The following is a 15,558-nucleotide window of genomic DNA, read 5'->3' as shown; positions in this document are numbered from 1 at the left end:
CTCCCATCTGACCTGGTGGTGTCTGCAAATTTACTCAGGATGCACTGAATCCCCACGTCCAGATCATTAATAATAGTGTTAAAATAGGACTGGCCCAAATACTGAGCCCTAGGGAACACCACTAGTGACCAGCTGCCAACTAGACTTAGCTCCATTCCCCACCACACTCTGAGACTGACAACCATTGGAGAGTCCACCCATCCAAGTCCCAAGCAGCCAGTTTTTCTAGGAGGATGCTGTGGAAGATGGTGTGAAATGCTTTACTGAAGTCTAGATAAATATCATCCACAGCCTTCTCACCAGGCCATTTAGTCATATGAGATCAGATCAAGCAGGACCTGCCTTTCTTCAATCTATGTTTTCTGGGCTTGATCCCTTGGTTGTCCTGCCTGTGCCATGTAATGGCACTCAGGATGATCTCTTGCAGAACCTTGCCCAGAGCTGAGGTCAGGCTGACAGGCCTGTAGTTCCCCAGATCATCCCTCCAACCATTCTTATAGATGGGTGTTACATCTGCTAATCTCCAGTCACCTGGAATTTCTCCAGTTAAGCAGAACTGCTGATAGATGATTGAAAGTGTTTTGGCAAATTCACAGAATCACTAAGCTGGAAGAGACCTTCAAGATCATTGAGTCCAACCCATGCCCTAATACCTCGACTACACCATGGCACTGAGTGCCACATCCAGTCTTTTTTTAAACACATCCAGGGATGGTGACTCCGCCACCTCGTCGGGCTGGCCATTCCAGTACCTTATTGCTCTTTCTATTAAAATCTTCTTCCTAATAACCAACCTATATTTCCCTTGACACAGCTTGAGACTGTGTCCTCTGGTTCTGCGAGTTGCTGCCTGGTGAAAGAGACCAACCCCACCTGACCACAGCCACCTTTCAGGAAGCTGTAGAGAGTGATAAGGTCACCCCTGAGTCTCCTTTTCTCCAGGCTAAACACCCCCAGCTCCCTCAGTCGTTCCTCACAGGGCTTGTGTTCCAAGCCCCTCACCAGCCTCATTACCTCCTCTGGACATGCTCAAACATCTCAACGTTGTTCCCAAACTGAGAGGCCCAGAACTGGACACAGTACTCAGTAGTGCCAGTGAGTACTTCTGCCAGCTCCCTCATTACTCTGGGGTGGATCCCATCAGGGCCCATAGCCCTGGGAGTGTCTAACTGGCACAGCAGGTCATTAACCATCTTGTCCTGGACTACAGGAGCTTCACTCATTTGCACATCAACAACTTCCATCTCAGGGAGCTGCGTATCCTGAGGACAACTGATCTCGATATTGAAGACCGAGGCAAAGAAGGCATTAAGTACCTCTGCCTTTTCCTGTTACTACACCACCCTCTGGATTCAACTAATGGTGAAGACACTCCTTGACCCTCCTTTTGGTGCCAATGAACTTACACAAACTTTTTTTGTTGTCTTTAACTGTAGTGGCCAAATCAAGTTCTAGCTGGCCTTTATCCCTTTTAATCTTCTTCCTACATGACCTTGTGACATCCTTATAGTTCTCCCAAGTTACCTGACCCTCCTTCCAGAGATTATATCTTCTCTTTTTCCCCCCTAAGTTCCAGCTTAAGTTCTCTGTTTAACCACACTGGTCTTTTTCCCATATAACTTGTCTTTCCACAAATGGGGACAGTCTGTTCCTCAATATTTAACAATTCCTTTTTAAAGCCTATCCAGCCTTCCTGGACTCCTTTGCCCTTCAGAACTGACTTCCAAGGGACTTGGTCAATCAATGTCCTAAACAGGCCAAGATCTGCTCACCAAAGTCCAAGGCAGAAGTTTTGCTGGTTCCCCTCCTTACTTCACCCAGTACAGAAAACCCTAACAGTTTGTGGTCACTCTGCCCAAGATGGCCACTGACCATCATATCACCCACCAGCCTTTCTTTGCCCACAAGCAACAGGGTCCCTTCTCTGTTAGGCTCATTTACCAGTTGTGTTAGCTAGAAAGTCTAAGAAAACTGTCTTCCACACACTCTAGGAACCCCCGAGGCTGCTTCCTCTCTGCTGTACTTCCAGCTGACATCTGACAAGTTGAAGTCATCCATGAGCACAAAGGCTGGTGACTGTGATGCCTCTGCCACTGCTTGTAGAATGCCTCATCAGCCTGTTCCTGGCTTGGTGGTCTCCAAGGGACTCCCACCATGACATCTGCCCTGCTGACCTTCCCTGTGATCCTTACCCAGAGGCATTCAACCTTGTCATCTTCATCATCAATTTCAATACTATCAAAACACTCCCTATTGTACAGTGCCACCCCACTACCTCTCCTGCTTTGCCTGTCTCTTCTAAAGAGCTCATATGCAGCCACTGCAGCACTCCCATGATGACAGTCATCCCACCATGTTTCTGTGATGGTGACAACATCAAAACCTTCCTGCTGAACAATGGCTTCCAGCTCCTCCTGCTTGCTGCCCACACTGTGTGTTGGTGTAGATGCACTTTAGCTGGGTCAATGGTTTTGCCTGCATCACAGACCTGCCACTCTAGGTTCATCTCTAGTGATCCTCCACTTTCTGAGGTGCATTTGACTGGTACATTTGCCTCAGGGGAGGCAGAGAATGGCTCTATCAGCCCCTCTCTTCCTTAGATGCTCTAATGTCACTTAACCCTTGCACCCCTGCTTTGAGTAGCACTGCTAAGCAGAGCAGATCACTGACCTACTTGCACTCACACAGGTGTTCTGTTACCCTCTGATGCCAGTGCCAGGCTCTGGCACTCCCTGAAGTCTGCCTGAGCACTAACACAGCTGTCTGAAGCCCAAGTGACTGTGCAAATATTCATCTCTTGTGCATATCAAGTAGCCTTAAACCTGCCACAAGAAAATTAAGGTTACTCTAGGTATTTATATATAAAGACATTGAGTACCAAATTACTGGTCTTATGCTTAAAAGATCCTGTAGAAATACCTGATAGTTTTCACATATAAAAGCTTCAAATTCTAAAGTAAGAAGCAGATCCATTCCCACAAACTCAAAGTTATTCACACATCTGTTTAAAGGGTTTTAGGTTATTCTACTACCTCAGGCTTTAGTATTAGTCTCTTCAGTGTGTTATCAGCCTCAGAAATGAGAGGAAGCTCTAAAGCTACAGTCAAACTCACCCAAAGCTCTTAGATAGCAGAAGAATTACAATTTAAAGTGCTTACTTTCCACCTTTGAAATAAGACCTTCTACTGACTACAAACAAACAAAATCTTATTAATTTCTGTTACTGACTTACTAATTCTACTATTCTCTTTTCCCCAAATTAAGTACATCCCAAATGATCACATTTGCTTTCTTGTTTCAAACAGTGATACTGAAATGTTTTTTTCTTCCTGGTCCATAATAGTCCGCATCTTTGACTTTAAAATGCTGTAGCTCTCAGTGTTGAAAGATTCCTGTAAGTGATGCAGTAAAGAGAGAACAAATCAAATATCCTTTCCCTTTTTATAAAAACATTAACTAAAAATATGTCTTCCAATTACTGGTTTTAATGACCAGTATTCCCCTAGGAAAAAATCTTCTCTTTGTTTTTATGGCCCCAAAGGAAATTCAGTTGTAATTTAGACTTCAAAAAACCCCAAGTAAATAATAAATTATATAAAGTTTACCAATCATTCAAAGATAGTAGTTTGCCAGAAGCCAGTATTTGAAGAAAATGCTTTTTGAGCTTAGTACTATTTAGATAACTGTAACTTCCCTAGGTTTTCTTTTTACACTCTCTAGTCGTGTCAAAGGACGGAAATTTGACTTCCTGCTTCCCTCTGTAGTGGTCAATCTACAGTCCTTCTGCAGCCCCTTCAGCAGCTCCATTAACTCCCGTTTTTCCAGCTCTGCCTGCTCCAGCTCTTGACGGTGCTGCCTCTCCGCAGCCATCAGAGACCGTACATCTGACATCATTCGTGACATCTGGCTCTGAAATGCAAATAGAAATTTACTGCAAGAAACAAACCCTCTCCTAATGATGGTGCAATGAAGTCAAACTGGCCACACACGTAGGGTGGTGGAGTCTTCGGAATAAAAACCACCAAAATAATTTTTTGATAGTGCAACAAATGTAAACAATTTGAGACACAATCCAGCATTCATATTGTGGGATAGTTTTGGTCTAAAGATTCCCATGTTTTTCAAAAATATTTAGTTTTTTTATTTTTTTTTCTTACGAAGTATGATAGAAACAGCCAACTTACCCACATGCCACTTTTATTTTCTATTTCAAGAATCCAAATAAAATATGATTGTGGTTATGTTCAGATACATTCTTCAAGGATTTAACATCAAATTCAGTAAAAATAAAAATGTAAACTATAAGTTTTTAAAATCTTTATAAAGCTTTTAAAAATGATTTCTTTAAAAATATTTTTTCTGTGATATACTAAAAAGAGGATGAATAAAAGGATAAGACAGTCTTGCTTGTTACTTGATGAAGTTTACTGTGAACCTTTCCAACCTTCTGGTCACAGTGCAAATACCACTCTTGGCAGTAGGGCTCTGTGTCAGCTCTGGACTAAGCCACTCTGCACAGCAATTAAAAATGGAGCTGGATGTTTAAATTACATCCAGTTTGTGATGCATACTCTACATTTAGACACTGAAATCAGTTTCAGATTGATCTGCTGACAATGTTACGCACGCACAGAACACGGGTGGAGTACCCAGGTGAGCTCCACTGAACCTGAAGCAGACAAACCACAGGAATACAGCATCCAGCCTGCTCCTCCACAGAGCTAACCTGGAAAAGCTTAGATGGTTTTGCTTTCCATACTTAATGCCATTTTCCTCTATATGAGACTTTATTTACAAAATAAGAAACTGCTACTGGGAAAAGCAAAAACCTAGACTTGTTAAGAGAGGAAAAAAACAAGCATTGTATTTACCTTTAGTTCTTCAATTTCATTTTGCAGAATACTCTCTTTTTGGACCATATGCCTTCTCTGTGAATCTAACCTTGACTCCATCTCATGTTTTGCCTCTTCCACTCTGCAGATCATTTCTGACCTAAAAAGTTTATTTCTCCTTGTTAAGTCTTGTAAGCAGAGAAAAGAATGATCTTCAAAATCCAGAAAGCCTTCCGGCAGCCAAGCAGACTGAACTGATTCCCATCAAGCTCTACAGGATGCCTCTGTAGAGGCATGATTTATTAATTTAAAAAGAAAAACAGTATAAAGAAGTGCATTGTGCCCAGGGGCATTAAAGTGCCTATGAGGGCCTATAGAGGGACAATCATATCATATTCCTCAAATAAAATATTCCAAGAGCTCAAGCAGGTGTATTTATGACTTTAAGTGATTTTCTGCTGTTTGCCTACAGTATGTTCTTCCTGAGTGTTATGAAATAGAGGCAGCCAAGACAAAAAGTCTGAATCCTATAGTACTGCTAAACATGTAACGAAGTGAGATAGCCTGAGTGTGTGGACATGGCAGGCACAGTTCAGTGGTGGGCCTGGCAGTGCTGGATTAACTGCTGGACTCAATGATCTTAAAGCTCTTTTTCAATCTAAATGATTCCATGGCTCTGTGTAATCTTGTTCACTTTTATGGTGGATACTAAATGATAGTATGCAGTAAACTGTTACAGCCTAGTCACTCACACAGCTCCACAGCCAAAACCAGATGGCACTACATTAACCTTCTGAGTTCAGAAACCAGGTAGCAGAATCACTTGTGTCCCAATGCATTTAAACCCTATTTGAGCCTGACTTCACAGCAGTGTTCAAAAGCACAACACTTAGGAGCTGAAAGATACAAATGGGAAGGAGTGTGAGCGGGGAAAAAACAGTACAACTGGAATATAATGAAAAGGGAAACCTACGTAAGAGGAAAACAATGATGCTGGTAAGAAGAGCCATATTCACTGATTGTTTATCTACCAGAACTTAAAAAAAAAAATCAAAATTAGACCTTCAGTGGTTGAATCTACCGGTACCTGCCAAAATAATTAGATTTTTATCTTCTCAATCTATAAAAACATAAACTAAATACAATTATTAAATAATGTGGCTTCGTCTGTAAAACAGGCCAGTGGAAAAATTAAATTGCCAGCTTCCATTTTCTTAGGTTTTTTGTAATTTTAAATAGCAATTCTGTTCAACTGCAAGCAATTTTAAGCAAGTTCAACTGCGAGGTATTTTAAGATTTATGGTAACTTAGAAAAAAACGCCCTGTGGTGTTACATTTCAGCTAAATGGCATGCTCTGTCTCACCCCTCGAAGATGTATGGTTTATTGCAAGCCTGTGATCCTCCCCTGAAGTCTCAGGTATCTGCAATCCCATTGGCACAAGTCTTATTCATCGCCCACTTTGAATCTCCCTCTAAAGCTGTGAGAGGGAGATGAGATTCTCTCTTGGCCCTCCTCTCCCTGGGCTCTCCCTCTCTCCCCCTTCCCCCCTTCTCCCTCAGAAGCCATGCTGCTCCCGGGGGTGGGACCCCCAATAAACCCTCAGCTAATTAGCACCCTCAGAAGGCGTGTGGAGTCTCCTTGCCTGCTGGCTGTTACCAGGGAACACACAGCTTAGGGGGCCCTCCGGGGACTCCCCAGGGAGCCCCCTCAAACGAACTGCAACAACACCCAACAAAAAAGAATCAAAACAGCAAGAATTTAAAATCTATGCTGACACATAATAAAATTCTGGCCCGTTAGCATCAAGTAATTAACGGACCATTTAACACATACCAGAATGCAGCGCTAGTATTTCAAAGTGCTTGACGCAATGCCTTTAAGCCCAGCCCAAGAGAGACCCGAGAGGAAGGGAAGCTTTGTACCGAAGCAGCTCCAGCTCGGTCCTCAGCTCGGCCACGCAGTTGTGCTGCGAGTCCTCCGCGCTGAGCAGGGTGTAGCCGCAGCCGTTGGGGCACTCCCGGCTCCGGTACTCGCACACCGCCAGGTGCCCGTCCAGGTTACGCCGCTCGATCTGCACGCTGCAGCCTGAGCAAGGGGGAGCGAGGCAACACAGCCGGCTACAACAAAAGCATTTGAGTCTTTCCAAACAAAAACACTCAAGAAAGGAAGGTGAGGGAAGTGATTTCTTTAGGATATGAAATATGACAGTTACACATATGTAGCTACTCGTACAACGCTGTTAAGAAGTCTTATTAAGACACACGTTAACTGAAAATACTGAAGGGTTGGAAGGAGGTATTTTCTATAAAGTTTACTACTGCTGGTCTGCAATTACATCAACTTCAGTAATGACAATCCTGATGCAAAACTAAGACACTAGCTACCATCATAGATTTCAATGACTGGAATTTATAAAGAATACACATGTGTAAAAAATATTATACTATTAAACTTAAAGAAAAGTCCAAAGGTATAGTAAAGAGAGATGTGGGTGAGATGGAATGTAAACTTGTTTTCCAGACAATTTGTTGGTCTTATCCATAATGTACTGGACCATAATAATAAGTTAGAACATTTATTTATGAACATTTAATAACTCGTACAAAGATAGAAATATTTCCACAGAAATTCTAGGATACAAACTTTGCTGTTCTGTAGTAATTGAAAGTAAAATGTAAAGAATCAAAAATAAGCACTATGTAAATTATTGCTATATTTAACACTCTAAACTTGAAGTTTGTAGTCTCAACTTATGAAGTCAGACTCAGGAAGTTGTAGTTTAATTGTTGAGGCTCACTTTGTTGAAATACACACTTGCATTTAATTTGAAGAGAATATCAACTTAAGGAAACTGAAACAATGGAGTATTGAAACTTCCCAACAAACCATACCAGAAAATGACAAATGAGTACTAGAAGAGCTTTACTAATAAATATAATGATTGGTAATTGAGGTACTCAAAACACACTCCATGTATTTTTGGGAAAGAGTTGAAGAGATGTAAGAGCCTTCACATGACAAACACCAGACACCCAGTGCGGTGTAAAAACAGAAATCTGTAAAAAACTACTGTTTCTGTAGGAAGTAGAACAGGTGAATCAATCATCTGCAGAAGTCACTTCTGAGAAAAATTATAACTTCTAGCAGAGCAGGTCTAGTACCTTAACCATCTCATAATTAATTACAATGGCAGATTCAACTATGCCTTTAGCATCATTAATTAGATTTTACCTTTACCTAGGACCAGACAACATTTCAAATTAATTCAACTTTCAACAGTATGTTCCTTTTTAGAGATATGTTTCTTTCTCAGGAGGTGTAGCCTTGCTTTAAATAAAAACCTCAATTCTACCTAGAATTTAGCTTAGAATAATTCTTTTTTTCCAAGGTATATTCTTGTTAAAGCTATGTCACAGAGTTGATACCTGCACATGCACCAGGCAACCAGGTGTTTTACAAATAAATTATGATCCCCAAGTCTTCTGCAGGGGCTACTGCATTCATTCCAAAATCCAAACATGCAGTCAGAACTGGAAAACAAACTCATAACTTCACAGAAAGCAAAACTAATGAACTACTACATTTTCATACATTCAAAGTTTTCCATATTAATTTTGGTTAGTTTTTGGATAAGAAACAGTTGCTAACCATCATGACTGCCATAAACTGGTGTTACAGTTTGTTCAAAAACACTGCTGTAAAGAGCAAATCATGCCAAAGCTTTGCATTTCTGTTAAGAAATAATGGCCATTATTGCAGTTCTATTAATGGGAAGATGACAAACATGTTTGTTTAATATAAAGGATTCAACTTCTTTGTTACTCACCAGCATTGGAGCAAGGTATCTGACTGTACTCACACTCCCTTTCATGCCTGTCTATAGACTCCAGAGAACAAACCATTTCACAGCCATACTCTCTGTTTCTGCAATGTAGCTGAAGACGGTTTAAATCATTTTTCATATATCTGCATGCAAAGAAAATAATTTGTTCTTAAATCTGGGAACATTATTGAAACATTTGTATTTTCAACTTTTGGGAAAAGAAAGCAAGATTCTAATCTCCATTAGGAAAAATTGTGAGTAACTAGCCGAATTTATTTCTTTTTTTTAAGAATTCAAGTGACCATATCAGGAAAAAACAAAAAAGAAAGAGTGAAAGAATGTTAATGGAACATTCAGTCTCCAAATTTAAATGAGCAAATAAAATCTTTATTTTGGAACAATTTTTAATTGTGACTGTTCACTGGCTCAGCAGATATTATCAATTACAAACACCAGGGCTACTCAATTGCTATTTAAGTTCTGTGGTTCTAAACATGCCAGACTAAAGGACTACAGTAAGTACAGATAAAACAATTTAAAAATTAAACTCTAGTGCTCTGTCTACACTGTAGCTAACTTCCACATATAAAATCTCATGAATGAAATTACATTATGAGTACTAACAAAGTTAAATTTACTGTATCTGGAGACTTTAAATACATAACTGTTACTCTGAGCAAGATTAGATAATGCAGATGTTAAACAGCAAGCAGCATCTATTGTTAAACTGTTTTGTTCTGACACTAGTAAGAATTAACAGTTTAAAACAGAACAGTTTGTTTGGGAAAGACCAACAACAATCATGGTCCAAGTGCCTGACCAGTTATAGAAGGCACTAGTGAGAACAGCCTGATTTACACGACAAGGTGGTTCACAACAGACATTCCTATGTCTAAAGATCTTTTTTAAATAGGATTTGAAGGTCAGAAATTTGGTTAATATCTCCAGAAACTGTTAATTACAAACCCCACTACAGCATCTAACTAAGACTGAAAAGAGATACAGAGTGTGCAGTGACTGTCATCCAGAGTCACTTCGCTTGCTTTCTCTAAAATCAAGCATGGAAAAGTTTTGATGCTGTAAAGGACATTCAGAATAATATCCAGACAGGCATCTAGAATCAACATTCAGGATATAAAAAGGTGGAGAACAAACTAAGTGTCCCTTCAGTTTTGAAATCCGAACACCCTAACAGTTATAATAAACAGAAAATGCCAATGCTTTCATGTAAGTAGTTGGTGTCTGCCGCAGGCATACCGGATAAAGACAGCCTGAGCAACAGTATCCACAGGAGATGAAGCTGTGCAAGCGAAACAGAAATCCTAAATTAATGTAATCTCAGCACACAGCAAGATTATTGGATACCTGTAGAGAGGTCGCAGCAAAGCCACATCAATCACTTGTCTGTCTTCAGGGCAGTTGCTGTGGTGAACAAGCCACCCATGGATACAGGCGGTGCAGAAAGCGTGCTCGCAAGGAGCCTGCAGCGGATCTTCCAACACGTCTCGGCAGATGGAGCACAAGAGCCCCTCGTTAACATAGCCCACGAAGCGCTCAATATCGTAACCCATGCTCTCCACACCTTCAACCTGCTCAAAAACACCAAACACACAGAAAGAAAGCAATATTTGTGCTGAATCTGTATGGGTAGGTCCACAAAGAGGCCTGACAGCAATTCTAAAAGCATGGAGGCCATAAAATGAATAAAGAAGTGAATGTGTGAATGCAAACAAACATTTACACACTTCAGAGACTTTCAGATTTAAGTGGGAATTTGAGAATTGTACTGCTGGATGTCAGAATCACAATTTTCTATCAAGAAATTCTGAACTCTGAAAGCAAAGACTTGGGCACAGTGGAGCTGCGCTTCTTCTGAATGCTGTTATTGAGCATAATGGTAGCAGCCACTGTGAAACATACAGTTTCTATTTACACCAATCCCACCTGAAGCAGAAACATCAAAGAAGTTCAAATGCAAATGTTTGCTTTCCATTTTAGTACCTTTCATATAATGCCTAACAAACTTACAAAACTGTGCTCTTACCAACAACAGCTGCGGTACTTTCAGCTAGCAAATCCTGGATTGATGAACTGCACATCACTTAAGATGTTGCTTTCATGCTGAAAAAAAGATTCTCTAGTCACTGTAGACCTCCATTTCAGAGGAAACAGCATGAGATCTCCACATGCTTAGAGACATACTTAATATTCAGGAAGTAAAAGAAGCCAAAACTGCAGCTAACCCTGAAATCATGAAGAGATACTGTCTTTTCCTACATGATCTATTTTATAAAACTGAGAAGCTTTTCAATGGATTTCAAAGCTTTGTGAAGAAGAACTAATGGGCAATCTGCCTTCATCTAAATTCTATAATGAAAAACCTTGTGGAATTTGGCAAGACTCCACAGAACTTGCTTAAAAGAGTAAGTTTTAGGCTTCACATTGCTCCTTGACATATAAAGTTACTTTTGTAAACCCACTGAGACTCATGAAAGAGGTTTTCATCAGTCATGAGGTTTTCTGAATAAAATAGAAAAGGAAGATATCTTACCTTTGTAGATTTCACTACATATACATGTAGTTTGCCCAAATACTTCAGAAACAGTTTTATGATCAGTAAGGCATGTAATGCTTCCTTCAGTTTCTCTTCACTGCTTTAGTATGCCTGTGAGAAAAATTAGAAAGAGTAAGGCTCAGTAGTGTTTCCTAAGTTACTGAATCCTATGTCTAACAAGCCAGCTACTGTCTAACAGCCCATTAAAACCAAGTTTTCCAAAGCAAGCCACTGAAAACCTACAATTCAACACAAAAAAATTGACTAGATTAGGGTGAAAATAATCTTCAGTCTCTGTTTCAATTCCTACTAATGCAGATATTTATCACAAAACTGAACACCCTACTAATGATCAATTTTGAATCCAGTTTTGTTTGTAAGACTGAAGACAACAGAATTAGTATTATTGAAAAGCAGCAACTGAAATCTGGTAAAATTATATTCCTCAAAAAGATAGAAGTTCCTTATCGACCTGTTCTAATCCAGTCAGGACAGGCAGTTCATTTTTGAAACAAACCTATTACAGTCAAGTTTGTTGTATTGGCAAATATTATTGCTGTGTAGCATAACTAAGGTTGCTCACTTAAAACATCATAAAATATGTGATTATTAAACCCCTTAAGTTATGCTAGAGAACTTAAACAGCACATATAGATTAGATAATATGAACTGTAAGCCTAGCACCTTGATTTGGTTTGGTGGATCCAAGAGGATTCTGCTTTTAGAAAACTTTCAAGTACAGGTAAGAGAGAAAAACGAAGTACTTCTACTGTCCTACTCTACTGTTCTACTGGAATTGTGGATGCTGTGAGCTAGATTTTGCACAAATACTGCTAGTCCCTGAGGATCAAGTCTTCCAAGTCACTCTTCAGCATATTTTAGCGAGTTTGAAGACTAACAGAATGCAAGAAAGAGCATTTTTATCAAATGGGGAACAAAATACTTTGTTTGTGCTTAACAGGGAAGTGAAGTGCAACAGCAACAACAAAATATATATATTATATACAAGTGCCTCTGTATATAAATATATATGGATGTATAAAGCCCCAGCCAAACTGAAGTTCAAATGCAGGGCGGATGGGAACTTTGAGGCAAAAAATACAACCAAGGGGGATTCTTCAGGACATTTTCAAGACTCATGTTGGAGCAGCAAAACACAGCACTGGAACCCTTGTGGCCATGGATCTGGGACCTATGACAACAGCTGCTACTGAAGTTCCAGCCTTCTCCCAGTAGAAGTTTCCTGACCTGAAGAACCAGAGATGTTTTATTTTCTTATCAACTTCAAGAGATGCACCTTAGTCAAGAGATAAGCAGAGGGAGAGTATCTGATGAATGTCATGCACTTTAGCAGTACAGCTCACTTTACCACAAAATGAGATAATTTTCAGCTTCTGCTTATCCCCAGAAACTTCTCTCTTCTCCATTTGACCTCAAAACTTATTTTCCCAATTCTACTACAATTCACCAATTGTCACACTCCTTTTTTGATTGCACCTAGAAATTATTTTGTTGAGAGATGTCAGTTGCTTAGCTTAAGCAAATAACATCTAAATAGAATAAGTCACATAGAATTACAATACTCTGTGATTTAGAATGCTGTAGGTAGCTTAGGTTGCTGGAAGCCTAAGGCTGAAAGCTATGGACTTTGTCCTAGACATGCTTTTGGCTGGAACTGAGTTAATTTCCTTTGAGTTAATTTCCTTAGCTGCTACAGAGCTGTGCTTTGCTTTTAGAATGAGAATGTTGCCAACACACCAATGTTTTAGTTGTTGCTAAGTAATGTTTATCCTAAGTCTAGGACTTTTAGTTTCCCATGCTCTACCAGGGAGCAGGTGCACAAGTAGCACAAACCAGAAGATAAGGAGCTCATGGTCATCAGCAGAAGCTGCAACTCAAGATAAGAACAGTTAATAGCTTGCCTGAGAGAGAATCCAATAAACTGTTAGAAGACCCCAGACCAAAAATCACCACTGGACTAAAAGGGCCGTGTGAAGAACATGTAGGGAGGATGCATAAATTGTAAGGGTATCATTGTGCACAGATTTCTTTGTTTGGGAGAGAGAGCACACAAACTATGACATGCTATTTGCTTCTTATTGTTGCATGTTTTATTTTTCCCTGCAGACAAAACGGTGTTTTGTCTTCTCCAGGCTTCAGAGGTATCAAGTGATTTTTCAACAGTTGTCATCCCACGCTGTTTGCCAGGCAGATGCACATCCAAAAGCTGCCTTGAGTTGTGGACTTCACTGCCCTCAAATAGAGATTTGGTGTGGATATGGTAACAGGGAGAATACAGGTGGGATGTAGTTCCCAACATCATCACATAACGTGCTAAATGCCTGGTACTAATTAAAGATATTCCACTGTGAAAGTCAGGACACTGAAATAAAATTAGTGATCTTCATTTTTGGATCTGCAGTAGCTTCTGATTTTTAAAAAATGCTTCTTTTTCATGTGACAAAACAAAGCATAACTGTTTGAAAGTCTGGAGTGAACCACACAGAACTACAGATGTGCATGGCTAGGACAGCATTTTCAGAAATGCTGGAGGAACACAGTCTATGCAGGGCCCAGAGATGAGGTGACACTGAGACATGACATTTCTTCAGCCTTTATGTTCACAAATCCTGCTATACAGAAGCAGTATTTTAGTGTGTTTTTTGCCACTCTGACACTGTAAGCCACTCCAAGGCAGCGTCAGTGCCCAAAGGGGCAGACTCACCCCTTCACATGTGACTGTACAAGTGGTTTCTCAGGCACTTGATGCATCACTCTCAGTAACTGACCTGTTTTAAGACTGAATTGGGGAAATAAATTAACTTTGGCAGTTTTCTTACGGCAGCCCAAGCCTATCTATCCACAAATTAATGTGCTCCCACCTCCCTCCACCTCCTCCTTTGAATCAGTTAGAACATTTAATTTGCCCCTTTCCTGAACTGGCTCATGCAACTCACCAGACAACTATACCCTGATTTGATTTGTTAAGCTAGAATTCCTAGTAGATGGCTCAGCAAAAGCTCGAGGGACTGTGTAAGCAGGGCATGACCAGGGATAAGAAACTGCAGCCAGGGCAGAAAGGGAAGAAAGACAGACAGCAGCAGTGGTCAAGGATGCTGAGGGGTGCTACTCCACTCCCTCAGCTCAGCTCCCCAGACTGGTACACTGGAGAGTTGGATGAACATTTGTGTAAGAGAAAAGGGACAGAGAAATAAATGATCAGCAACACCACCTTACACTGATGCAAACAACTGATTTTTTTTTTAAAAAAAGCTTATATAAAAAATACGTGGCAACTTAAGGCCTCTTCCAGGAACTACATAACGACTGTAGCTATTCTGACAAAGAACATTTTTGTATAACACTTGCTGTCCTGCTAAGCCTACTCAGAACTGTGCCACCCATGACCTGCCTTGCACAGACCAGAGTCCAGAGAAGGGCAATGGAGTTGGTGAAGGATCTGGAGCACGAGTCCCATGAGGAGCGGCAGAGGGAGTTGGAGTTGTTTAGCCTGGAGAAAAAGAGGCTCAGAGGAGACCTCATCGGTCACCTGAGAGGAGACTGCAGCCAGGTGAGGGCCGGTCTCTTCTCCCAGGCGACCAGCGACAGGATGAGAGGCCACCGGCTCAGGCTGTGCCGGGGGCTGGGTTTCAGGCCGGACAGCAGAAAGAATTTCTTTACAGAAAGGGTGGGTCAGCCACTGGAATGGGCTTGATGATCTAGAAATCTTTTCCAATCTAATTAATTCTGTGGCCACCTTCGAGGCGGTGCAGGGCCGGGCTCTGCCATCCCAGCCAAGCCCAGGGTCAGCGGAGCCCGCTCCCCTCGGAGCTGTGCCAGGGGAATTCTGTACAGCAACGGGGGAAAGGCCTCCGGATTCGGCCTGGGAAGGCGCTTCGGGGACGGACAACGATCCTGGTCACAGGGCACAGAGCTGGCCTGGACACATCTGGAGAAGGGACCCGACACCAAGAAACAGCAGCTGCGCTGCCTCAGGCAGCGACAAACACCCTTACAGCTGCACACACCCTGCCCGCTCCCTTCCCCACACGCCAGCGATGCTGCCGCCGGCCCGGCGCAGGGCCCTGACAAACGCTGAGCACAAACCCCGCGCAGCACCTCCCTGCCCGGGCTCCGCTGCCCGGCCCGGCCCGGCCCTCGACCCTCGCCCCGACCCGCTCGGCCCCGCTCACTCACCCCGCCCGCCGCCGCTCGCTGTCGCGCAACCGAGATTCCCTTTACGGCCGCCCTCGCTCGACGGCGGCGCGGCGGACAGCCGCTCCGCCATGCTGCGTGTGGCACAGATGCCGCAGGCCGGCACTGCGCATGCGCAGGACAGCGCCTCCC

The 15,558-nt window shown here is 41.8% G+C and overlaps 1 protein-coding gene across 2 annotated transcripts; it reads right to left on the bottom strand.

The window, feature by feature from the left end:
• Positions 1–1,971: 1,971 nt before the first annotated feature.
• Positions 1,972–15,521, bottom strand: LOC121340100 (E3 ubiquitin-protein ligase NRDP1-like). Of its 2 annotated transcripts, XM_041412531.1 has the most exons (8): positions 15,409–15,492; positions 13,937–14,011; positions 11,209–11,322; positions 10,023–10,246; positions 8,661–8,800; positions 6,757–6,919; positions 4,872–4,992; positions 1,972–3,909 (listed from the first exon to the last, which is right to left on the bottom strand). In XM_041412531.1, exons 4-8 carry the CDS (start codon positions 10,226–10,228, stop codon positions 3,676–3,678), a joined length of 864 nt encoding a protein of 287 aa, XP_041268465.1. In that variant the 5' UTR covers positions 10,229–10,246; positions 11,209–11,322; positions 13,937–14,011; positions 15,409–15,492; the 3' UTR covers positions 1,972–3,675. The 2 variants fall into 2 exon arrangements, with proteins under 2 accessions (XP_041268465.1, XP_041268467.1); XM_041412533.1 differs by lacking the exon at positions 13,937–14,011 and having other exon boundaries at positions 15,409–15,521.
• Positions 15,522–15,558: the final 37 nt, after the last annotated feature.

This window comes from Onychostruthus taczanowskii, unplaced genomic scaffold (genome assembly GCF_017590055.1).
Source record: "Onychostruthus taczanowskii isolate IOZ18803 unplaced genomic scaffold, ASM1759005v1 scaffold4, whole genome shotgun sequence".
Taxonomy (NCBI): Eukaryota; Metazoa; Chordata; class Aves; order Passeriformes; family Passeridae; genus Onychostruthus; species Onychostruthus taczanowskii.
Note: the sequence above shows the minus strand (reverse complement) of the source record. Positions and strands in the feature narration are given on the sequence as shown.